Consider the following 27,285-nt stretch of genomic DNA (forward strand, 5'->3'; position numbering starts at 1 on the left):
AAGGGTTGAAGTATGAGGAGAGATTAAACAGTTTGGGCTTATACTCACTGGAGTTGAGTAGGATGAGAGGGGTTCTGATTGAGGTATATAAAATTTTAAAATAGGATTGATAAAAGTAAATGTAGATCAAATGTTTCCTCACATGGGGCTATCTAGAACAAGACATCATGGCTGGCATTCTCCCAAAACCAAATTAAGTGCCAACTGGTGGGATAATGGGAGACTCTAGCTATTCCATATGACAATCAGCTGTCCCAATTTCTGATGGGAGACTGTCTCTCAGCCCATTGTGCTGCCCAAGTGGGGCAGTGGGCCAGGAGAATCTTGGCCCGCAGGTATAGGTTGAGAGACAGTAGATTTAACTCAGATGAAGAGGAACTACTTCATGCAGAGAGAGTGTTGAATTTGTGGAATGCGCTGCCCCATAGTGTGGTAGAGTCTGAATTGTCAAATGGTTTCAAGGAGGTAGATGTACTTCTAATAAAGGGAAGAGGTGGGGAGGTGGATTTGAGTCCAGAGTGAGATCAGCCATGATCAGATTGAATGGTGGAGCAGGCTTGAAGGGCTGAATTTGCCTACTTGTGCTCCTAATGGTACACTGTTCACCAGCACTGGGATTCTCTGGTGTTGCCGTTGTCAATGACTTGCTATTGATGTTGCCCCAGACCACCAGAAAACTCACAGGAGGGTGTGTTGCCAGGGGACTAGAGAATCCTACTATCATGAATGATAGTCATGAGTAGTCTTTGTAATACTCTTGCTATCTACCAGACTGCAATATGTTCTTCTGTTGCATATTGATGATTGAAACTTCTCTGTCCTTCCATCATAGGAGCACTTCCATGGCGTGGAGCAGGAGGCTTTGAAGGAGCTGCACCTGGAGGAATTCCAGGTAATATGATCTCTGATTAAAAACAATTTAGATTGTCTGAAGTGAATAAAATGAAAGGTGTAAGTTTAATTTGGTTGATTTTCCAATCTAGTTTGTTAGCATTCCTTTATGGCATTTAGTTTTTCACTTTATATTAAGAGAATCAGAAATCAGTGTTAGGGCTTGACATGAAAACAAACTGGAGTCTACTCTTGGCCCACTTCTATCCTTGATCTGTAGACTGCTTCACTGCAACACCTTCTGAAAATGGTGTCCAACAATGTTTTTTTTAAAACATGTTTGCTCTTGAAATGTGGCTTACCTTTTTAGAAACATTCATATTCAATTTGTGAACAAGAATAAACAAATCAGCTCAACCACACCACCACCTCTGTCAACTTCCACTGCCTTTGATTTGTCATGCTGCTTATCCAACATTCAGCAAGAATATTCTGCAAGTATCAAGACCAAAGCCACTCACCTGGATATTAACAGGATGGGGAACATCCCTAAAACAAAAACAAACAGTCTTGGTGAAGGAAAGGATGCAACCTTGATTGGAACAATGAAGGTGAGAGGGTCTCTGATCCTACAGAGTGAAGGTGGGGTTGTGGCCAACATGAGATTGTTGAGGTAGAAAGGAAAGGCAAGGCAAGATGCCCGATTATGGGAGAGATTTCAGTAATAAAATCCAGATCATTGTCATTTGAGGCAGCCCCAAATTCCATTTTCTAATAACATATGTCATCTCTCTGACTAGTGTTTGAGATCGAACCAGACCATTTGCAACCTTGGAATTGAGGTTGCAACCTTTCCATCACCAAGACGGTTTGCTTTCACCTCCTGAACATCACCCACCTTCACCACTGAAACTCTCAACCACATCTTTGTTACTCAAGGCTCTCCTGACCAGCTCTCACCATCAGGGGTGAGAAATTCCCATGATTTGGTAGAATAATAATACTATTTCACTCTAATTTATTTTGGATGTCAGCCTGTAATGTGGCCAGAGTTAGAAGAGAATCTTAAAAAGCCCTAAAAATCTCTTCCATTAACAGGCTCAGGGGAGATGCCACTCATTCCAGCAGCATTCTCCTGCTGACCACCTGATGCACCATGGGATATGGGGTGTGACAGACTGACAGAGTAAGAGACAGGAAGCAGTTTGGTAGGCTTGGGGAGTGGAGTTGAAAGAACCAGAACTTGGTAGACCCAGGGGAGGACCAGTGGAATCTGTGTTTTTCAAATTGTTAGCACGAATGGGCGAAACGACCACTACAGACTCAGTGACGTTCAATAACAGCGCAGCTTTATTTTCTTTACGTCGACAGAGAAGCACAGTCAGGACGTACAATCGGACTGTCCTGACTGTGCTCTAAAGACTCCCCCACAAGGGGCTACAGTTATACCTGAACTTTGCATTTCAAGTGCTAATCCTTTATTTACAGTATTTGAAACAGGATGGCTGAAGTCAATGTTTGAGCGTTGGAGCAATTGTTCTAAGTGTGTGTTAATTGTTTTTGTCTGGTTGGTTATCAATGGTCTAGAATCTCTGGGGTTTGAACCATAGATGTGTTATTGATCAAGAGTTTTGAGGGGCCAGAGACACTTCCTTAACTGTTTTAAATTTTAGGTGTCTCCATGGGTTGTTTGACTGGTTTAGAAGTGCTGATTTTGATGGGTTGGGAATGTGTTCTTTAATTTAGTTCCTGCAGGTGCCATCCTGTCCAATTTCCCTTATGTGCTAGCCCTCATTTGAATTCTGAAAGCATGCTCTTGCCTACTGATCAGTTTGTGATTTTAGTGGAGGGCTCTAAGGATAGTTTTAGTTTGCTTCCATTCTGTGTGCCCAATTTTATAAAATTTGTTGTCCAATAACAAAACCCAGGGAGGGAGAGAGAAGGAGCAGGCAGAGCCCAAGGATCAGCTTGTTGAACTGATGTTGGTTTTCAGTCGCAATGACTTTGGTTCAGAAACTCTCACCTAGTTTTTTTTTTTAAAAATCAAAATATCAGTGTATTGCTTAATCCAATAAATTAGGTATCAACCTAAAAGCTTCAAAGAAATTTAAATCTTGAGCCCAGACAGGAAGCTGGTGGCAAAAATCTTATTCCAATACTCAACTAGGGATCTTGCTGTCTGCATCACAGAATCAGTAAGGAATGACAAACATTTACTTCAAAATTTTCAATAATTAACTATTTATTTTTCAAAGAATACCTGTTACTTTATTCAGTAGTCATTTTAAAAGGGTGAATACTCTGAAGGATAGGTCAAACAGCAAGATAATAAAAGGAGAAAATCTGCAAATATTCAATCATGGAAAGTAAAAGGTAAGTTTCACCACTTTGAATACAACAGGATTGCCAACCTTTAGGTTTACTCTGGACTGCCCAAAAATTAAAGGTGAACCTCCCAGACTAGATTCTTTAGATGGTTCTTCAACCAATTGGTCCAAAAAAACTCCCATTTACAGATCAGGAATGCCTCCTCCACTGTATTATGACTAATTTGATTTGCCCAATCTATATGCAGATTAAAGTCATCACTGTGGCCAAAGCTGGAAGAAAAATTGTAACAGACATTTATAAAGAAAATTTAATTTGCTTTATTTATTAGTTCAGGGAATGCTGTTTGACCAGGATAATCCGATTAAATGAAGATTGTTCATTTTTCCATTGGGCCAAAGAAGGTTGTGCATTGTGATGATTGGGCGGCTCAGTTTTGTTGCAAGGCTGTTGGACGGACCAGGCTGCTGAGTGAGCGAGGGAGCAGTGGAATAGGAAGGTGGTGTTGCTGGGATGTGGGCATAACTGGAAAAACCAAGATTTATTAATTGGCTCCGACTATGCTTGAAAAAGTAGCGGTGACTTAAAATTGGATCATATTGGGAAACAGTTTGTGAAGCACTTATACCCTTTTGAGGTACTTAATCCAGTAAGATCATGATTCATTAATATGGACTTTTGTCCTGCATTTCATGTACAAATTATATTGACTGTTGAAATATGATCATTTTAATAATTTAGATATAAAAAGGGGTATGATACAGTTGGGATTAGAGACATGGCTGCAGGGTGACCAGGTATGGGAAATGAACATTTCATTTAGCAAGGACAGAGAAAAAGGAAAAAGGTGGAGTTGCATTGCTGGTTAAAGAGTGATGAGTGCAGTGAATGCAGTGGTGAGGGAAGATATTAGCTCTAATGATGTGGAATTTGTATGGGTAGAGCTAAGAAACACTAAGGGGCAAAAAAACCATTAGTAGGAGTTTTATATAGGCTCTCAAACTGTAGTGATGATGATATTAATAGGAAATTAGAAGTGCAATAAAAGATCATCTGTAATTTTAGGTGACTAATCTGCATATAAATTGGGCAAATCAAATTAGTCATAATACAGAGAGGAGGAATTCATGGCCTGTAAATGGGATGTTTTTTGGACCAATTGGCTGAGGAAGCAACTAAAGAACAGGCCATCCTAGTCTGCATATTATGTAATGAGAAAGGAATAAGTGACAGTCTAATGATGAGACCCCTTGGGGATGAGCAGCCATAATATGAAAGAATTTTTCAAGATGAAAGGTGACATAATTGATTCTAAAATCAGGGTTCTGGATCTTAATAAAGAAAACTACAATGGTATGAGATTATGAGTTTGTTATGGTGGATTAGAAACATCTAAAGGGAAGAGAATGGCAAAGAGTGCACTGGTGAACTGCAACACTTCTTTATTCCTGTCTGGCACAAAAGTAAAATAGGAAAGGTGGCCAAGCTATTGCTTACAAGGGAAATTAGAGGTGGTATTTGATCCAAGGAAGAGGCGTACAAATTGGTCATAAATAATAACAGACCTGCAGATTTATGGCAGTTTAGAATTCAAAGGAGGGCCAAGGAATTGATTAAGAATGGGAAAATAAAGTACAAGAGTAAGTTTGTGTGGAATATAAAAATTGACTGTAAAAGTTTCTAGAGATATGTGAAGAGAAAAAAGGTTGGTAGCTGATGTAACCCCACTATTTAGGAAGGGAGTAGAGGGAAAACAGGACCAGCCTGATCTTAATCATAACGAAGAGAAGGAGTAGGCAATTTAGCCCCTTTGGTCTTCTCTGCCATTTAATATGATCATGCTGTTCTCATCTTGGGCTCAACTTCACATACCTACCCATTCCCCATAGCCTTTCAAACCTTTACCAATCAAAAACCTTTCCACCTCTTCTGTAAATTTATTCAAGTCCTGGCATCCACCATGCTCTGCAGTAGTGAATTCCACCAACTCATGACCTTTGAGAGAAGTAATTTCTCCTTGTCTGTTTTAAATCTGCCACCTCTTATTCTAAAGAACTACCTTTTATTCTACAAGAGGAAACATCCTCTTCACATCTACTTTGTAAATCCCCCCTCATCACCTTGAGGAGTCAGGAAAGTTTGTGTTCATTAAAGATGTTATAGCAGAGCACTTGGAAAACAGTCAGCATGGACTTATGAAAGGGAAATCACATTTGACAAATCTACTTGAATTCAATTGGGATGTAACTAGTAGAATTGGTGACGGGGAACTAGTGAATATGGTTTATTTGGACTTCCAGGGGGCTTTTGACAAAGTCCCAGATAAGAGATTAGTGTGTAAAATTGTAGTGCATTGAGCTAGTTTAAAAACTGGTTGGCAGACAGGAAACAAAGATGGATTAAATGGTTCTTTTTCTGAATGGCTGGCAGTGACAGGTTCCAGAGTTCAGATCTGGGACCCCAGCTATTCACAATATATGTTAATAATTTTAGATGATGGACTTAAGTGCAATAAGATGAAATAAAAAAGCTGAGTGGGAGGATGAGCTGACAGGGGGATGCTGAGATGCTTCAATGTGATGTGTACAAGCACAGTATGATGTGGAAACGTGAGGATATCCACTTAGTAGCGAAAATAGAAGGCAGATTTTTATCTGAATGGCTATAAATTAAGAGGGAAATGTGCAGAGACCTGGGTGTTCTTGTACACCAGTTGCTGAATGCAAGTTTACAGGTAGGTGCAGCAGGCGGTAAAGAAGACAGTGGTATTGGGGCCTTCAGGAGTAGGGATGTCTTACTGCAATTGTAAAGAGCCTTGGTGAGACCACTAATGGAATGTTGAGTGCAGTTTTGATCTCCTTTTCTGAAGGAGGATGTTGTTGCTACTGAGAGTGCAATGAAGGTTTACCAGACAGATTCCTGGGATGGCAGGAGTGATGTGTGGGGAGAGATTGAGTCAGTTCATATTATGTTTGCTGGAGTTAAGAAGAATAAGGGGGAATCTCAGAAACCTGTAAAATTCTAACAGGACTGATAAGTGAAGATGCAAAAAAAAGGACATTCCCATTGGCAGGGTGTCCAGAGTAAGAAGTGGTGGATTTTAATCTGCATATTGATTGGATGACCCAAGTCAGACACAGTGGGCTTGAGGAAGAGTTCTTGGAATGCTGTCAGGATAGTTTCCTTGAACAGTATGTGACAGAACCTACGAGAGAACAAGCTATCTTAGATTTGGTATTGTGTAACGAGGCAGGTAGAATTAGGGATCCTCTGGGACGAATGATCATAGTACGGTTGAATTTCTGATGCAGGTGGAGGATGAGAAAGCAGGGTCCCGAACCTGTGTCGTCTGTTTGAACAGAGGGGAGTATGATAGGATGAGAGCGGAATTGGCAAATGTAGATTGGGGGTGCAGATTGGTTGGTAGGACGGCTGAGGAACAGTGGAGGATTTTTAAGGAGATCCTTTTCAGTACTCAGCAGAAATATATTCCGATGGTAAAGAAGGACTGTAGGAGAAGGGATAACCAGCCGTGGTTATCAAAAGGAAATAAGGGAGAATATTAAATTAAAAGCTGATACTTTCAGAGTAGCTAAAAATAGTGGGCAATTAGAAAAGATTTAAAAATCAACAAAGAATGACTAAGAAGGTGATCAAGAAAGGAAAGATAGAGTATGAAGCTAAACTAGCACTAAATATAAAAAAGACAGTAAAAGTTTTTACAAATATATAAAGAGGAGGAGGCTAGCTAGAGTGAATGTTGGACCCTTGGAGGATGAGGGGGGATTTAGCGGTGGGCAATGAGGAAATGGCTGAGGCTTTAAATAAATTTTTTGCCTCGGTCTTCACAGAGGAGGACACAAATAGTTTGCTGGATATTAAAGATAGAAGGATGGCAGGAGTTGAGGGCCTAAATGCGATTACTATCACTAGAGAGATAGTGCTTGATAGACTAATGGGACTGAAGGTGGACAAGTCCCCAGGACCGGATGGAATGCATCCCAGGGTTCTGAAAGAAATGGCAGAGGTGACAGTGGATGCCTCAGTAATTATTTATCAATTCACTGGACTCCAAAGAAGTGCCAGAAGATTGGAAAACAGCTAATGTTACACCACTGTTTAAAAAAGGTAGCAGACAAAATGCAGGGAATTGTAGGCTGGTTAGTTTAACATCTGTAGTTGGAAAAATGCTACAATCTGTCAAAGAAGAAATAGTGAGGCACCTAGGAAAGAATAGTTTGTTAGAGCAGATGCAGCATGGATTTGTTAGAGGGGAAGTCATGTTTGATAAGTTCATTGGATTTCAATGAAGACGTGACTAGTGTGGTAGACAGAGGGGAACCAACGGATGTGGCGTTTTTAGATTTCCAAAAGGCGTTTGATAAGGTGCCTCACAAAAGGTTGCATGGAGTTGGGGGTAAGGTGTTAGCGTGGATAGAGCATTGGCTGTCTAATAGGAAGCAGAGAGTTGGTATCAATGGATGCTATTCTGGTTGGTGGTTGGTGACTAGTGGAGTGCTGGGGCCTCAACTATTTACCATTTATATAGATGATCTGGAGGAGGGGGCTGAGTGTAGTGTGACGAAATTTGCTGATGACACGAAGATGAGTGGAAAAGCAAATTGCGTGGAGGGTGTGGAAAGTCTGCAGAGAGATCTGGATAGGCTGAGCAAGTGGGCGAGGACCTAGCAGATGGAGTATAATGTTAGCAAGTGTGAGGTTATCCACTTTGGTAGAAATAAGAGGGATTATTATTTAAAAGGCAAAAAGCTGCAGCATGCTACAGTGCAGAGAGACCTGGGGTCCTTGTGCACGAGTCGCAAAAACCCAGTCTGCTGGTGATCAAGATGACAAATGAAATGTTGGCCTTTATAGCAAGGGGGATACAGTATAAAAGTAGGGAGGTCTTGCTGCAACTGTACAGGGTACTGGTGAGGCTGCAGCTGGAGTACTGTGCACAGTTTTGGTCGCTGCACTTGCGCAAGGATATATTGGCCTTGGAGGAAGTGCAGAGGAGGTTCACTAGGCTGATACCAGAGATGAGGGGGTTGGCCTATTGAGAGACTAAATAGAACAAAGAACAACCCAGCACGGGAAACAGGTCCTTCAGCCCAATGAGCCCACGCTGCCATCTTAAAGCATTTTCCTACACCTACCTTGCCCTGTGTGTATGCAAATGGTACCCCTATTGTAACCAGATTCAGAGGAGAATAGTGTAGGGTCAATTTGGTACACCAATCAGCCTAAGAGTACATCTTTGGGGTGTGGGAGGAAACTGGAGCACCTGGACAAAACCCACGCAACCACAGGGAGAATGCACAAACTCCCACAGACACTGGCCCAAATCCATGTATCTGCACAGCTAGCAGTGATAGTCACTGAGCTGTTGTGGTGCCCATCTGCTGGTCCAGGTTTAAACACACACCACGACACGAAGTACTAGGTCACTCTTGAAACATCCAAGAGCAGCCCACGCACGACCCACCGTGTGCACCACCCCCGTTTGACAAGGTGGACTGACACACCTGTGGATTAAAAGAGACAAAACATTAACATGTAGTATTACATTCCCAGTATTATCCCAAGGCTTTACCCTTTTTAAAACCATCTCCTATAACCCTCCATCCCTGTTTCACTCATGTGCCTAAGTAAACAAGTCCAGCATGCCTGCCTCCACCACCTTACTTGGCATTCCATACCCCCACGACCCTCTGAAAAACCTCCCTCTAGTATCCAAATTATACTTCTCCCCCTCACCCTTAGCTTGTGACCCCTCGTGATATTTGTTTACCCAATCTTTCCTCATAACCCAGTCCTTCCATAGCAGGCAGTATCCTGGTAAACCTCCTCTGCACCCTCTCCAGGGTCTCCACGTCCTTCCGGTAGTAAGGTGACCAGAACTGGACGCAGTACTCCAAATGCGGTCTAACCAACGTTCTGTACAACTGAAGCATTAGTCGCCAGCTCTTATGCTCTATACCCTTTCCTATAAAGGCCAGCTTTCCATAAGCTTTCTTCGCAACCTTCTCCACCTGCGTTGCCACTTTGAGACTTGTGCACTTGCACTCCCAGGTCCCTCTGCATTTCTACACTTAATAGGTCTACCCTTTATCATGCAACTCCTCCCTGCATTATTCCTTCCAAAATGCATCACCTCGCATTTGTCAGGATTAAAATCCATCTGCCATCTATATCCTGTGTCACCTGACAATCTTCACTATCTGCCAATCCTGCCATCTTGGTGTCATCTGCAAACTTGCTGATCACACCACACACGCCTGCTTCCAAGTCGTTTATATATATATATTACAAAAAGAGTCCAGTACTGAGCCCTGCAGCACACCACTGGTGACCTACCTCCAGCTAGAAAAGGACCCTTCCACTACTACTGTCTCCTGTTGCCTAGCCAGTTTTCAATCTATCTAGATACCTGTCCCTGTATCCCATGAGCCTTAACCTTTTCTACCAGCCTACCGTGAGGGACTTTGTTAAACGCCTTACTGAAATCCATATAGATGACTCGCCCATTGTCAACCATTTTTGTCACCTCCTCAAAAAATTCTACCAGATTCATAAGGCAAGACCTGCTCTGAACAAAGCCATGTTGCATATCCCTAATCAGATCACAACGCTCCAAATACTTATACATCCTATCCCTAACAATTTTCCTACCACTGATGTCAAACTCACCAGCCTATAATTACCAGGGTTATCCCTACTGCCCTTTTTAAGCAGCGGTACCACATTAGCTACCCTCCAGTCCTCTGGGACCTCACTTGTGTCCAAAGAAGAGACAAAGATTTACATCAGAGGCCCAGCAATTTTGTCTTTCACCTCCCTGAGCAGCCTGGGATAAATGCCATCAGGCCCCAGAGCTTTCAGTTTTTAATGCTACCTAAAAAAACCCTAACACTTCCTCCTTCGTAATGGATATTTCCTTCAACTGACCTACAGCTCCCTCCAAGACATTACAAGACACCAAGCCCCTCTCCTTCGTGAATACCGACACAAAGTATTCATTCAGGATCTCCCCCATTCCCTCAGACTCAATGCATAGTTCCCCTCCTTTGTCCCTAAGAGGACCTATTTTCCCTCTAACCACTCTTGTTCCAAATATAGGATTAAGGAAAATCCAAAGACATTTTACTCCCATCAGCCAAAGCCATTTCATGCCCCCTTTTCACCCTAACTCCCCTTTTAAGCTCACTCCTGCTCTATGTTCCTCCAATGCTCTGTTCTCAGTTGTTTAGACCTAACATATGCTGCTCTCTTCTTCCTGACCAAGTCCTCAATATCCCCTGTAATCCACAGCTCTCTAGTTCTGCCTTTCCCATCCTTCCTCTTTGCCGGCACATAGACTGTCTGTACCTGGAGTTTAGAAGGATGGGGGGGGGGGGGGGAGAAGGGGGTGGTGTGGAATCTTATAAAGACGTATAAGATAATGAAGGGGATGGATAGGGTAGAGATAGAGAGAGATTCTTCCCGCTTAGAAAGGATAGCAGGAAGAGAGGACAGCCTCAAGATGGGGGGGGGCGGGGGGGGGGCGAGTTTAGATCAAAGTTGAGGAGGAACTTCTTCACTCAAAGGGTGGTGAATCTCTGGAATTCTCTGCCCTTTGAAGTGGTGGAGGCTACCTTGCTAAATATATTGAAGACATGGGTAGATAGGTTTCTGATAGACAGGGGAATTAAGGGTTATGGGGAGAAAGCAGGAAAGTGGAACTGATCCACTTCAGATCAGCCATGATCTTATTTGAATGGTGGGGCAGGCTCAAGGGGCTAGATGGCCTACTCCTGCTCCTATTTCTTATGTTCTTATAACACAAGGTTAAAGTCCAACAGGTTTATTTGGTAGCAAACACCACTGGCTTTCAGAGCACTGCTCCTTCGTCAGGTGAGTGGGGAGTTCTGATCACAAAGCATATAAAAAAGGCACACACTCAGTTTACAGAATACTGATTAGAATGCCAGTCTTTACAGCTAGTCAAGTTTTAAAAGGTGCAGATGTGAGTGGAACCAGATGTCCAGAACCAGGTGTCACAGTCTAAGCAACAGAGTAAACCTTTTAGTACTGGGTGTCACAAGCCTGTGGAATTCACCATCACAAAAAACAGTTGAGCAACACATTGTACGTTTTCAAGAAGGAGTTTGATACAGTTCCTGGGGTGAAGGGGATCAAAGGAAATGGAGGAGAAAGCAGAATCAGGCTATTGAGTTGGATAATCAGCCATGATCATGAGTAATGAAACACACTCAAAGAGCTGAATGATCCACTCCTGTTCCTATTTTCTGTTTGACTTTTAGAAATGTATTGGTCAGCAGCCTAGATGGTAAAAGATGATAAAGAAATGCAAAAATTAATTTGTACCCTTTTGAAGTCTATACCAATTTGAAGTGGTGTAAAAGCATTTGCATTTCACTCCAAGGTGATAAAAAAATTTACACAATTCTTTGCCTCAACCATTCATTCCTGTGCCATACACCCTCAGTAAATTGCAGTTCACCCATAACCTAATTCAAATTCTGTTCACTGTCACCTTTGCAGTTGCCTAGAAATACCTAATGTTTTAAATAGCCATCTTGTTTTCAAATTCTTTCATGGTCCTTCCCAACTTCAAGGCCTCCTCCGTCTCCTAAAATTCATTTCTACACTTCTCCCATTCTGGCCTCTTGCAAATTTCTAATGGAACAAGTGATGGAGACTAGAGTATTTGGGTGGAAAACATTCCACAGATGGGGTGGAATCATGGTACAATGAAATTTAAAACAAAAGGCTGGAACCTTCTGGCCATCTGTACACTAGTGGGATCTTCCAGTCCTGTCCTCGGTGCACTTCCATTCAGGCTTCCTAGTGGTGAGGCATGCAATAGGAAACCCTGTTGACAACAGGACTAGACAATCCTGTTGTTGGCCAATGGCAGGCTGCCTTCATCACAAAACATGTGGCAAGTTGAGTGGAAAATCCCACCCACACATTAAATTTTTCATGGTGGCTTCATGGTAAGGTCACTGGACTGGTAATCCAGACTTCCAAGCTAATGCTATGGGGACTCCATTCAAAACCTACCATGACAATTGGAGAAATTAAATTCAATTAATTCATAAATCCAGGATTAAGAACTGGTCCAAGTAATAGTGACCAAGAAACCATTAAGTGTCACAAAAATCTATTTGGTTCATGAATATCCTTTAATGAAGGAAATCTGCCATTCTTACTTTGCCTACATATGACTCCAGACTAAAATCAATGTGATTGACTATAAAATGCCCTGAAGTGGCCTAGTAAACCACTGTTATGCTAAACTGCTACAGTCAAAAAAGGAATGAAACCACATTATAGTGACTGAAAAAGGACCATGGCATACCCATTTTCACAGTGTTGTGGCTCCACCAGTGCTAGGTGGATAGATCTCGATCCACTCTAGTAAGAGGAGCCCAGCACATATGAAAAAGATAAGGCTGAAGTATTCCCAGCAGTCTTCAGCCAGGAGTGTTGAGTGGATGATCCATCTCAGCCTCCTCCAGTAGTCACCAGCACTTCAGATGCCAGTCTCCAGCAATTCACTCCACATGTTATCAAGAAATGGTTGGAGGCACTGGATACTGCAAAGGCAGTGAGCCCTGATAACATTCTGGCAAGTAGTACTGAAGACTTTTGTGCTCCAGAACATGCTGTTCCCCTAGCCAGGTTTTTCCATTACTGTTACAATACTGGCATCTACCCAACAATGTGGAAAATTGCCCAGGTATGTTCTATACACAAAAAAGCAGGACAAATCCAACCCAGCCAATTATTGCCCAGTCTACTCTTGATCAGTAAAGTGACAGAAGGGGTTATCAACAGTGCTATCAAGCATCATTTGCTCAGCAATAACTTGCTCAGTGACGTCCAGTTTGGAATTCACCAGAGTCACTCAGCTCCTGACCTCATTATAGCCTTGGCTCAAACATGGACAAAAGAGCTGAATTCTAGAGGTGAGGTGAGTGATAGCCCTTGACATCAAGGCTGCATTCAACCAAGTGTGGCATCAAGGAGCCCTAGCAAAACTGAAATCAATGTGTATCGGGGGCAAACTCTCTGCTGGTCAGAGTCATACCTAGTACATTGGAAGATGGTTGTGGTTGTGGAGGGTCAGTCATCTCAGATCCATAACATCTCTGCAAGAGCCCCTCAAGGGAATATCCTTGGCCCACCAATCTTCATCAATGACCCTTCATCATAAAGAAGTGGGGATGTTTCCCTGATGATTGCACAATGTCCAGCACTACTCACAACTACTCAGATACTGAAACAGTCCATGTTCAAATGCAACAAGATCTGGACTGTATTCAGGCTTGGACTGACAAGCGGCAAATAACATTCACGCTATGCCAAGCAATGATCATCACCAATAAGAGACACTCTGACTACCACATCTTAACATTCAATGGTATAACCATCACTGAATCCCCACTGTCAACATCTTGGGGTTACCATTGACCAGAAACTCAACTGGACCCACCCACACAAACACACTGGCTACAAGAGCAGGTCAGAAGCTAGGAATACTGTGGCGAGTAACTCACCTCCTGACTCCCCAAAGCCTATTATCACCTACAAGGTACAAGTCAGGAGTGTGATGGAATACCCCCCCACTTGCCTGGATGGGTGCAGCTCCAACAACACTCAAGGAGCTTGACACCATCTAGGACAAAGCAGCCTGCTTAATTGGCATCACATCTATAAACATTCAATCCCTCCACCACCAAAGCTCAGTAGCAATGTGTACTATCTACAAGATGCACTGCAGCAATTCAAAAGATCCTTAGCCAACACCCTTCAAACCCACGATCACTTCCATCTAGAAGGACAAGGGCAGCAGATAATGGGAACACTACCACCTGCAAATTCCCCTCCAAGCTACTCATTATCCTAACTTGGAAATATATCACTGTTCCTTCAGTCACTGGGTCAAAATCCTGGAATTTCCTCACTAAACAGCATTGTGGGTCAATTCACAGAACATGAAATGCAGCAATTCAAGACAATTCACCACCACCTTCTCAAGAGCAACTAGGGATGGGCAATAAATGCTGGCCACCCAGCAATGCCCATGTCCCACAAATGAATTCAAAAAAGTGATGAGGCAGTCATAAGGCATAGTGTAATATCAGCAGCAGGAGAATTGTACACACCACAATCTGTAACCTCATTGCCCAGCATATTCCTAGTTGCCATTACCAAACAAGTGGATCAACCCTAGTTCAAAGAAGAGTGCAGAAGGGCATGCCAGGAGCAGCACACAATAGATAAAGCTAAGCAATTTCAGAATCAACAGATCACATCTAAATCCTGCCACATCTGCCCATGAATGCCAGTGGACAATTAAGTAATTCAGAGGAGGAGACTCCACGTATATCCCCATCCTCAATGAACGGGGTGCCCAGCATATCAGTACAAAAAAAATGAGGTTGAAGAATTCGCAATTATCTTCAACCAGAAATGTGGGATGGATGATCCACCTCAGCCTCCTCCAGATGTCCCCAGCATCACAGATGCCAGTCTTCAGCCAATTTTCATGAAATTGAGAAATGTCTGAAGGCACTGGATACTGCTAAGGCTAGGACCCTGACAATAGTGCTAACAACCAGTGTTCTAGAAGATGCCACACCCCTAGCCAAGCTGTTTCAGTATGACTACAGCACTGGCATCTACCTGGCAATGTGAAAAAATTGCCCTGCATTCCAGTACGCAAAAAAAACAGAGGTCCAGTGTGGCCAATTACCATCCCTTCAATCCACTCTCAATCAGTAGTGATGGAAGGGGTCATCAACAGTGCTATTAAGTAGCATTTACTTAGCAATGAACATCCCATGAATAACATTAAAAAAAACACTCAGCCCTGTTGACCCTGAAAAATCCTTCTTAACATCTGGAGGTTTGTGTCATAATTGGGAGAGCTGTCCCACAGACTAGTTAAGCAGCCAGCCATTGGCATGATTTGGTGAATAATGACTAACAGCCATTGTTACAAAAGCCACCATCACCATCCCTGGGTATGTCTTATCCAAACAGGATAGACCCACAAGGGATGGTAATAGTCAGGAGGGACTTGCTGTTGTAATCTTCAACATTGACTCTGGAGCCATGAAGTCTCATAACATCAGATCAAATGTGGGCAAGGAAACTGCCTCCTGATTGCCACTGGCCACCCTGCCTCTGCTGATGAATCAGCATTCACTCTTGTGGTCAGCAGGAGGTTGGTGGTGGTGGTAGTAGTACAAGGATGCAGAATGTAGCCTGGATAGGGGACCTCAACATCCTTCAAAATGTGGCTTGGTAGTGCAACAATTGACCAAACTGACTGAGACTGTGTCCTAAAATAAATAGCTGCTCAACTGGGTCTGTCATAGATAGTATGGGAAAACCTACTTGATCTCGTCCTCAGCAATTTGCTTGTCACAGATACATCTGTCTGTGGCAGTAAAAATATGACTGATTATTGCATAGTGCTAGAAGATGAAGTCCTGTATTCTCAGCAAACACACCCTCCATCTTATTGTGCAGCACCACCACCATGCTAAATAGGATAGATTTAGAATAGATCTAATAACTCAAAATTGGGCATCCATGAGGAACTGTGAGCCATCGGTGGAATCACAGTCTATAACCTCAATCCATCATATTCCTTACCATCAACCAGGGGAGCAACCCTGCATTCAGGAAAAATGCAGGAGAGCATGCCATGAGCAGCTCAAGGCATTTCCAAAAAAAGTACAATGTACCTTCAACTAAATAAATCTCACTGAAAGAATATCACAATTGAAGTATCATTTTTATAGCTTCCAGTTTTCCTTTTGCACCTATTGCAGTGTCATGCTTTATACTTCACTGATGTGGCCTACAGAGTTATAAAGATTTTCAGAATTATTTTTTCTAGCTGTTGGGGAAACTAAAACTGCATGATCATGAGGACATCACTTCCAGTTCTGTAACTTCTATTTCAATGTCTAACTGATTGACACCATGGCCTCTACTTGCATTTTCATGTATGATGCAACTACTACTGCAAGATCTCCCCTTTGCATATTGGAGGGTCTTTGTCCTGTATGCAATTGCTTTTTACACAAGAGTCACTTCCAGACCCATTATCATACTTGCACTGCTTTACCTTCACATTTCATTCCATTCTGCCAGGCTATAAATCTCCCTTTTTGACCATCACTCTGAACACTTCAAATTGTCAGTAGCTGGAATAGATGTCATTGAGGTTTGAATGTGATAGCTCTCATACATCATGATCACTCATGTTAGCCTTATCTAGCCTTGATTTATCATATTCTGTTCTTCAGGGCATACATTACAAAATATTGAAGCACAAGGTGCCTCAATTCTGATCAATCATGAGAAATGAACACTAACAGTTTGATTGCCATTTTTGACAAGTACTGTCTTATTATCACAGCTTTTTACTTTAATACACCAATTTCTTGAATTAACTTATGTTTCAGATGACTTGGGCAGCACAGTAGCGCAGTGGTAAGCACTGCTGCTTCCCAGCTCCAGAAACCTGGGTTCGATTCCTGGTTTGAGTCAGTGTGTGGAATTTTCACATCCTCATGTCTGCATGGGTTTCCTCCTACGATCCAAAGACGAGTGGGTCAGGTTGATTGGCCATGTTTAAAATTGCCCTTAGTGTCCTGAGATGTGTAGGTTAGAGGGATTACTGGTTAAATATGTAGGGATATGGGAGTAGGGCCTGGGTGGGATTGTGGTTGGTGCAGACTTGATGGGCCAAATGGCCTTTTTCTGTACTATAGGGTTTCTATGATCTGATAATGAAGCCTCAGTACTAATTTTTCTCCAAGATCTGAACCTTGACTGTTCATAAAAACCATGTTTATTTAGAGACCTGCACACATTTTACTACTCTGCACAATGTTATACTTCTGCTTCCCAAAAGAGCTGTCTCTTCGTCATGTGATGTTACATCACTAGTTAGTCAGGTGCTCCTGATTTTAACCCTTTGCTCTACACTGTCCATTGTACCCAGTCAGAAGCAACATGTGGGTTATTATTGAGCCTGAAGTGTGAAATGTGATGTGGCAGTCACTCCACAAGATTGTCACAGGATCAGCACCATTCTAGTCCTAGAAACAGAAGACCTGCTGCAGCCATCTACATTTTTAACAGTTTCAATAGTTTCCATGGAATATAAGCAAAAAGCTTCAAACATTACACCCAAAAAACACTAATATCTTTGAATGCAGAGAAATAATCATTGCTGGTTGAACAAATATTGCCAGAGTATCCATTGAGCTTGTAGTAAACTTCTCTATGCTCATAATAGCCATCAATTGAGACATTTCTCTTGCTATTTGAAATTTATGTATGCAACCTGTGGTAATGACATACAATAGTCAATTGCAACACTATATACAAAATGAGAATTAATGGCCAAGAAATCTATTCTTGTTCCATGTTCATGAGATTTGAATTATTTGCATTAAGTTGAATAAGAATTACTTTTAGCTGAAATGAGGTAATACTATTAACCTACAAACTGTTACCAATTCTACTCTATAAAGCTGCTCTCTGCTTTGTCATAACTTGTCAATTCTTTGTTATTACAGGTGGATATGCATCAGCTAAAGCTGCTAAATTTGGAGGTAAATAGTCCTACTTTCATAGTTCATAATAAAATTAAATTACTGTAGAGTATAGAGTATTATTAAGAACAATGTCCTTGTCAATATAGAAAGCATAATGCTATTAAATCCATGACCATATAAAAGAATAAACTTCATGGTTACAATATGGCAAGCAGCTTTGTCAAATCTTGCTATCAACTCTTCTCACTTTACTGTGCAGTTAACAATATTTTGGCTTTGTTGAATTTGCATTTGAGAAGCTGCGCCTGTTAATTAAATTATAGTTACATAAACTGAATATCCATTGTGCCCAATACACACAGAATTTGGTGTATGAGCCAGAAGTCTGGTCTTTATTACAAGGGATATTGTACAGGGAGAACCTGAGAAATATCTTGCCAAATGAGGAATAGTGAAAGACACATTCCTGGACCTTGATCAATATGAAATGTTCATTAGCAGTAACAAAATATTTAATGGGAGACCTATATGTGGAAAGTATGGAATTAGTAAGGTGCGCAGCAGGAATCAAATAGCTAAATCAAAAGGACTGCCTAGGTGATAACAGAGTTACAAGTTATTCAATATTCTTTCCTTCTGCAACACTTCATTCATAAATTATGTCCTTTTGACAATTTAAAGCTGGTGACTTACTTTCTACTAGATTTTGGGTATAAATGTTCTCTTTGCCATTCCAACAATGACTGCAGGTAACAGGATGGATGAGTTCATGACAAGTGAAGATGAATGGTTTTAATCTGGTAGCCATTACTGAGATGTGGCTGCAGGATGACTAAGGCTGGGGATTAAACATTCACACTGGATTTAAACTTGCCATGCAGCAGCTAGTGCTGTCACATCCCTGCCCCTGTGACTCCAACACCTCAGAGCTCTGCAGGATACTGTGCTCTGCTTATAAGATCCAGATCTATTATATTGTTCTGGAACTATATCAAGTGCTGGTTGGGTCACAGTGAGAAAATTGAACAGTTCTGGCCACTATTGCAGGAAGAATGTGATCACATGAGAAAAAAAAGAGTACTAGAGAGGTTTACAATGAAGTTGCCAGAAATTGAGAATTTTAAACTGTGAAGCAAGATTGGATTGTTTCTTTTGGAACAGAGAAAGCTGAGATGTATAAAATTGAGGGGTTGAGATAGAGTGGATAGGAAGGATCCATCTTCCTTAGAAGAGAGGTCAATAACCTAAACATAACCAATGGAAGGATTAAAAGAGAAATTGAGAATTTTTCACCCAGGGATGAAGGGGGCCTAGAACTCAGTTAGTAGAGGCAGAAGCTCTCAATACATTTAAAATTTACAATGTTGCAGACTGAACTCCTCAGAGGCTAGTATCCATTCACCAGATTTCCTTCATTTACAAACTTGTCTCCACTCCTAAGAGCGCTTCTGGTACAAAGTCAAAATCCAGAGTTCTAGTTGAGTTGACACTCCAACATACGGAGAGGAGACACTGCCCAACCACAGAGTTCATACTCCAAGAAGCCAACCTCATAGGCTTGTTGGGGTCATTACACCAATTCCACCCCCCTGCCCCACCCCCCCCCAATTCAGGTCCAAGGTTTTCACACCTCATGAGTGTCTTGTGACATATTGAACAGACATTCATCTCTTACAATGTGGGCATTGGCGTTCTGGTTCACTCCATTCCTTGGGAGGCTGCAGCTTCATTTGCAATGACTATTTCAGATTCTGAGGTGCTAACTACAGACAATGGAGAGGTGATGCCAGTGGCTTGGGAGGTCTTTGTTCTTGGCATGCTAGGCATTGTTGGCTGTTGGATGGTGTGATTTCAAGACCCTCACCTGATCAAAATGTTTTTTTTTCTGCATATATATTTTGTAGGATACTGGCCCCATCCCAGAGTCAACTGCTCCTGGTAACCATGTGGGGCCAGTCCTTTTTAAACTGGCCTTCAATTGTCACTCCATGCTGTTGTCCTGGCTTCTGCTTTTGGTTCCTTATTTCACCTCCCCAATGCTAGGTTAGGGAAGATCAAGCTCAATTTGATGCTTAGTCGTCATTTATCCACAAGCAATTCCATGGGTGCTATTCCTGCAGTGGTATGGGGGTTGTTCTATAATCACAACTTTATTTTAACTAATGGGATAGCTTGGTCTCCATTGAGGCTGCCAGCAATGTGACGATGGATGGTATGATGCTGTCCTAATATATTGAATCCCATTAGACTTCATGAACTCAGGTGAACTACTGGCTGGCAAAAGACAATCCATTGGCAGATACCAGCACCTCTAGGATCCCATGTGCAGAAAAAAGGTGCAAAGTTTTTCTACTGCTATTGTGGTCACCAAATGCACCCTACAAATGTTCATCCACTTGGGTGTTCACTATGATGAGGAACATCAAGAATGGGTCTGCAGAATGCACGTGTAGCCAAGCCTACTTGACCATTCCTGCAGGTGTAGGGGAGCTGCCGGTGGTACCTTCTGTTCTTGGTGGCACCAACCCATGAGCACTATGTCCAATTCATGCTAGGCCAATAAACAGCTTCTTGCCAGCACCTTCATTTTGGACACTTCTGGGGTGGCTGTGATGTAGTTCAGCCAGTATGCAATGGCAGCTCTGACTTGGAACAACCACTTGTGTCCCACATAGCAGTATGCCATCTTCTACAGTGAGCTGCTGTCTTCAGGCTGTAGTGGTCTTTCTATTTCTCCTGTCAGTACCAGTTTTTTTAAAAAAACTGGTGAGGACAGGGTCCTTTTATATCTAAAGATGTATCTTTGTGTGGCCAATGGGAGAATATCCAGGAAATTCATTGTCATTACTGTCACTTCTACTTGAATACTAATGTAGAGGGGTCTGCTAAAGGTAGCCTACTCATAAACATCTTTAGGGCTAATATCATTGACAGGTGTTCCAACTGATAATAAAGGCCACCAATAATAAAGCCCACTGCTGGATTTGGGCCATTGCTATCGGTGGCATCACTTTGTCCTCTTCATAGAAAATAGTGGCTTGTGGTTGGTCAATCATGAATTTCTGCACATAAAAGGTACTGATGAAAATTTTTTTCTCCAAATATTGGAGCATGGAGATGCATTGCAAGTCAGGATCACAATATGCTAAGATATTCAACAATGAAAACTGTTTTCTTAAAAGCCAGTGTTTGATGGGCAGACCATTCCCAAGCTTAATCCTTTTTTAGCAGTTGTAGTGAAGCCAAGATGGAGGCATAGTTTGATACAAATTTCCCATAATATGTCACCAGCTCTAGAAATTAACTTCTAGATGAACGTGGGAACTGGGCATCTTTAAGCACCCAGTCCCCCAAAGTGCACCAACTACTCTGTAGCCCAGATAGGTAACTTGAGGTACTAAGGTACATTCCTCCCTTCTTGGGTGTGTGCCTGCCTTTGAAAAACATTAGGTGTTCTGCCTTTGTTTTAACTGTAATGGGAAAGTCATTCAGACAAACAGCAACCTGAAGTAAACCTTCTAACATGTTTTCCATTCTTCACTGGAAGATCAAGCAGGCTGACAATACCCTAAGGGTAGCCATGTGTGTTAGTAGAGGTCCTAATGAATATTGATTGTTGAATATTTCTGTGAATCGTCACCTAGCTGTAATTGCAAATAAGCATGATTTGTATCCAGTTTTGAGAATAAGAATACTGCAACTTTGTTTATAGATCCTTGATCTAAGCAATCGAGCTTGAGAAATAGTTTAGTGTTAGCTTAAAATCCTCAATGGTGAACTGATCCAGCTGGTTTCAAAATTGGCATGATTTGTGCTGCCCATTCCACAAACTGGACTCACAAAATGATACCATCACATTAGTTTTCAGATTTCTGCTTCCACATTTTCTTCCCCCCCCCTTATGCAAATTGTACCACGTTTTGCAAAATTTGGAACTGTTTCCAGGTCAACATGCAAAATTGCTGGTTCCTTTTGTAGTTCCTAGACCTTCCTGACAAACTTCCAGGTATTGAGCAGGACTTCACCCAGCTGACTATTTTCTAACTGCAAAATGTTTACCCAATCCAGGTGGATTTTTTGCAACCAATTTCATCTCATTAGGCTAGGTCCCGAGCCCTCCATTACAATCATTGGTATCTGAAGCAATTGCCTTTCATACAAGACAGGAACAGAAGTTGTACACACAATTCACAAAGATTCCCTTGTACAAGTTCAGTGCTGATTAAAGTTAAGGATTCAGTGTGAATTTTATGGAGCATTGACTCTGACCACAGGTATACTTGCATCTGTATCAATCGCCATTAATACCAGCTGTCCATTTAACCATACAGCTATCTTTATTGGGTCTGATTTGGACTATGCAGTTTAATTGCTCTACATCAGATGTAGAAGTGTACTCTCCTGGACACTAGCCTACATGTTATTTTCCTCAATCTAGGTCTTAAGGACTATTCTGCTGTTTCCACTCCATATATCTGCAACAATTTACAATGCCTCGCTTTGGATTCAGAAGGGACTTGAAACCATTTGGTCAAAAATTGGCTTTGCTTTGGGGCTGGACTGTGGGCAGATCTGGGTTTCGATGTATCTGATACTTCCTGAGTGGCCTATGTAATACCCTGTGCTCAAGCGTCCCCAAATTCAGTCAAACTGACATGGGAGAGTGTTCACCTCCACAGGGAGGCTTTGCAACTCAAATGCTCCACTTGCAGCAGTCCAGTAATAAAAGGTCAGCATTAGCACCTATTTGAAATCCAGTTGAACTTCAGCTAATAAGCATTTTTGAATAGTTACATACCAGACAGGCTTTTATTAAGATTAAACCATGTTCACAGAATCCCTACAGTGCAGAAAGAGGCCATTTGGCCTATCGAGTCTGCACCAACTACAATCCCACCCAGGCCCTATTCCTGTAACCCCACATATTTATCCCATTAATCCCCTGATATTGCGGTCAATTTAGAATGGCCAATCCACCTAATCCACACATCCTTGGACTGTGGGAATAAACTGGAGCACCCAGAGGGAACCCACACAGAGAACATGCAAACTCTGCACAGACAGTGACCAGAGGCCAGAATCAAACCCAGGTCCCTGGTGCTGTGAGGCAGCAGTACTAACCACTGTACCACTCATTCAGATTCACATGCTTCCACCAGTCATCTTAACCTTGTTAGGTAACCCTTAACAGATTCCCCTGGTGCCTGGAGTGTCAAATAAAACCAATGTCTCAGGGTTCAAGGTGGCTTAGGGTCATAGTATTCACTCGCTAGGCCAGTCAATTCTCAAAAGTTTTTATTATCTGCTGCCACAAGGAAAGTTAAACTGCAAATACTCACAGCCTAGAAGCAGTCAGAAGAGTAACTTTTGTTTTCACCTGCCACAATGTCATTAGCTTTAAAGTAGTAACAAATGCAATCCACATTTTGGGCCCAATCCTTGGCAGCAAGGTCAAATAAGTCCAGCTTCCCAAACAAACATATGATACCTGAGAATGGCTTCCCCCAAGCTGGGCCAGCCATTTGTAGGAAGTTCCTTCAGGGTCACTCTTGTTCCTCATTACCACTGAAATAACTCCTCAGAGACTGGCATCCTTTCACCACGTTCCCTTAATTTACAAGCTTCTCTCCATCCCTAAGAGTGCTTCTGACACAAAGTCAGAATCCAGAGTATCAGTAATCCTGACACTCATAATATGCACAGGTGAGACTCCCTGATTGGGCAGGCAATCATTACTAATCTTTTTGAGCCAATCAAATAAACTGAATCAAATTAACAAGGGGACAAATTAAAATGGGAAGCTCGCAAAAGAAAGGGAACCCGAAACGAAAGGCAAAGTGGAAAGGAAACTTAAAACATAAAATCAAAATGTGATTAAAGGGGTCAATAATGCATCCCAGTCCCTGCGGTGCCCAGCAGGCACAAAAGGCATTGATGGTGCCCTTGGTCACTGCATGCTCCCCCCAGGGACACCCGGCCACAAATATATCTGCAGTTGAGGGGCAGGCAGTTGGGTTGGATGACCCTGTTGGTCACCCACTGCCTGGACCTGTTTATGGCGAGCTTTGCCAGGCCCAGGAGCAGGTTCATGAGGAAGTCCTCATTCCCACCCATCTCCGCACCAGGTAGCCATACATCAGGAGTGTGGGACTGAAATGCAAACAAAATATCAACAAAAGGTTTTTGAGGAAACTGAAAAGGGTGTGCATTCTATAACATGAAATATAGACATGGTCCACAGACTCCACAAGGTTGCGAAAAGGGCAAGTCGCTTGAGTGCAGGTGAACCAATTTAACCTTTTATTGTACAGAACTGCCGTATGAACCACCCTCCGCCCCAGGTCCCCAAGATAGTGGGGGAGGATCCCTCCATGGAGGGACCTCCATTGGGGACCTCTGTCACCAGATGGCAACAGGGCCCGCCAAGGTGAAGCAGGCAATCATTATCTCAATCAGGGAACTCATTCTCCAAGAGGCCAACCTCATGGGTCATGTTAAGGTGATTACAGACCAAGCGCTGAAAAGTGAGATAAGAATGAACAATTTTTTCAGTCAATACAAAGTAAGCCAAATGGCCTCTCCCTATGCCATAGTTATTTTAATGTTTCTATGTTTCTGATGGAAAGGCAACCCTGAAAGATAGCATCATCATTCTAACCAAATGGCCTGTCAATGGCTGAAGACCAATGGTCAACACCACAAAATTGTAAGCTCTGATCAGGCTTCAGGCAGAGATTCTTGGTGCTGTGCATCTGTGTTGTATTGTCTCAGATATTGGCATAGAGCATAGTATTAGACTCCATCAAGGCCTCTGCAATCTGCTTCATTCCTCTGCATCCACATGAGTGTGTTGCTCGTTTAGTTCATTGAATCTGAAATCATACGTCTGGATTTTCGTCAACGAATCAGGTGAGCAGAGTCAGGAGAATTCATAGAATCATACAATGCCCTTTGATCCATCGGGTCTGCATCAACATGTGAGGAACATCTGACCTTTCACCTAATCCCATTTACCAGCACTTGGCCCATAGCCTTGAATGTTATGATGTACCAAAAGGATGTGAGGCAACCTGCCACCCACCCAGGCAGCACATTCCAGACAATCATCATCTGACTAAAAAGGTTTTGTCTCACATTCCCCTGCTCCCCATAGCCTATTGTGACTGACCTTTCAACTGCGGGGAACAGCTGCTCCCTATCAGGCAGGAAGTGAGACAAGTTAAAAGAGAAAATGTTCAGCTGGGCAGAAGATGAGGATTGTTCGGGCCTCTGCTCAAAGAAGTGGAGAGACCTGAGACCCCTCTGCAGAAGGTTCGTACAGACTTGAAATGTTAACTCAGTTTCACTCTCCACAGATGCTGCCAGACTAGCTGGGTTTGTGCAGCATTTTCTGTTTTTATTTATTGTGTATTCATCTTTCTTATCAAAATGTAATCAGCGAAGAACAAATCATAGAATCACAGAATTGTTATGCTAATTGGCCCATGGTGTCTGTAGCAGCTCTCCAAATGAGTATTATGGCTTGGTGTCATTCCCTAGTCTTTTCTCCATATCCCTGCACATTGTTTCTATTCAAGTAGTCAGGTAATACCCTCTTGAATGCTTCAATTGAACTTGTTTCCACCACACTTCCAGGCAGGGCATTCCAGACCAGAACCATATGTTGCATGAAAAAGTTTTTCTTCACGTCACATTTGCTTATTTTTTTAAATCACTTTATTTCTATCTGATCAGGGAAAGTCAGTATAGTTTTGTCAGAAGGAGGTCATGCCTAACAAATTTGATTGAATTTTTTGAGGTGGTGACCAGGTGTTTAGATGAGGGTAGTGCAGTTGATGTAGTTTATCTGGATTTATCTGTCATCATCCTCTGTCTCCTACAATTGAGCCAACTTTATCAATGTGCATTTGCCTTCTTTATATGTCTCCCATGTGGGATCAAATAAACTGGTTGGACTTTAACCTGGTGTTGTGAGACTTCTTACTGTGTTTATCCCAGTCCAACGCTGGCATCTCCACATCATCCTACAATTGAGCCAATTTTATCAAATTACCATGTATCCCATGTGCATTTGCCTTCTTTATATGTCTCCCATGTGGGACCTTGTCAAAGGCTTTGCTGAAATCCAGATAAACTACATCAACTGCACTATCCTCATCTACACACCTGGTCACCACCTCAAAAAATTCAATCAAACTTGTGAGGCATGACCTCCTTTTGACAAAACTATGCTGACTTTCCCTGATCAGATAAAATTAAAGTGATTTAAAAAATAAACAAATGTGATGTGAGAAAAAACTTTTTCACGCAACATATGGTTCTGGTCTGGAATGCCCTGCCTGGAAGTGTGGTGAAAACAAGTTCAACTGAAGCATTCAAGAGGATTTATCTGGATTTCAGCAAAGCCTTTGACAAGGTCCCACATGGGAGACATATAAAGAAGGCAAATGCAAGTGGAATACATGGTAATTTGATAAAGCTGGCTCAATTGTACGATGATGTGGAGATGCCAGCGTTGGACTGGGGTAAACACAGTAAGAAGTCTCACAACACCAGGTTAAAGTCCAACCAGTTTATTTGATAGTAAACACACAAGCTTTTGGAAACCTGTTCCTTCTTCAGGTGTGTGAACACAGACCTGATGAACACACACCTGACGAAGGAACAGTGTTTCCAAAAGCTTGTGGGTTTACTATCAAATAAACTGGTTGGACTTTAACCTGGTGTTGTGAGACTTCTTATTCAATTGTAGGAGACAGAGGATGATGACAGAAGGCTGCTTTAGTGTTTGAAAGCCAGTATCCAGTGGTGTACCACAAGGATCTGTGCTGGGTCTCCTATAACTCATCATTTATGTAAAAGAAATAGATGAATGACTATGTGGGGGGTAGGGCTAGTGAGTTTGCAGATGACATAAAGATTGACTGGGTGGTGGACAGTGAGGTTGAGTGTCTTGAATACAAGAAGATGTAGATGGGAGGGTCAAATGGGGAGATAAGTGGCAGATGGAATTTTACCCTGAAAAATGTGAGGTGATACATTTTAGAAGGAATAATTTGACAAGCAAGTGGCAGGATAGTAGGAAGTTCTGTGAAATGAAGCGACTTTGGCATGTTTGTCCATAGATCACTGAAATCGGAAGGACATGTTGTGGTGAAAGAGGCACATGGGATTCTTGCCTTTATCGATCAAAATATAGGTCACAAAAGCAGGGAAGTCATGTTGGAGTTGTGTAGAACTTTGATGAGGCCAACTTAGGGTACTGTGCAGATCTGGTTGCCATATTATCAGAAGGATGTGATTGCACTGGAGGGAGTGCAGAGGAGTTTTACCAGGATGCTGTGTGGTGGAACATTTAAGTTATGAAGACAGGTTGAATAGGCTTGAATTCAAGATTAATCCCAACAAAAGAGGTAGCTGCTGCATAGCAGCAAGGATAATGAAAGGGCATCTCCATCTTGAGGAGGTGGACATTCTCCATCGGAGCTGGAGTGAATTGTAGGCATATAAATTAAATTGCAAAAGATAACAAATG

The 27,285-nt window shown here is 42.2% G+C and overlaps 1 protein-coding gene across 22 annotated transcripts in view; it reads left to right on the plus strand.

The window, feature by feature from the left end:
• Window positions 1-27,285, plus strand: part of elna (elastin a) — a 324,471-nt gene that overhangs the window by 112,088 nt on the left and 185,098 nt on the right. For all 22 annotated transcript variants that reach the window (XM_080210607.1, XM_080210612.1, XM_080210601.1 and 19 more), the window contains exons 11-12: window positions 833-892; window positions 17,772-17,807. In XM_080210607.1, coding sequence (XP_080066733.1) covers window positions 833-892; window positions 17,772-17,807 — 96 coding nt within the window. The remainder of the gene's footprint in view (window positions 1-832; window positions 893-17,771; window positions 17,808-27,285) is intronic.

This window comes from Carcharhinus amblyrhynchos, chromosome 23 (genome assembly GCF_965287045.1).
Source record: "Carcharhinus amblyrhynchos chromosome 23, sCarAmb.v2.hapA, whole genome shotgun sequence".
Taxonomy (NCBI): Eukaryota; Metazoa; Chordata; class Chondrichthyes; order Carcharhiniformes; family Carcharhinidae; genus Carcharhinus; species Carcharhinus amblyrhynchos.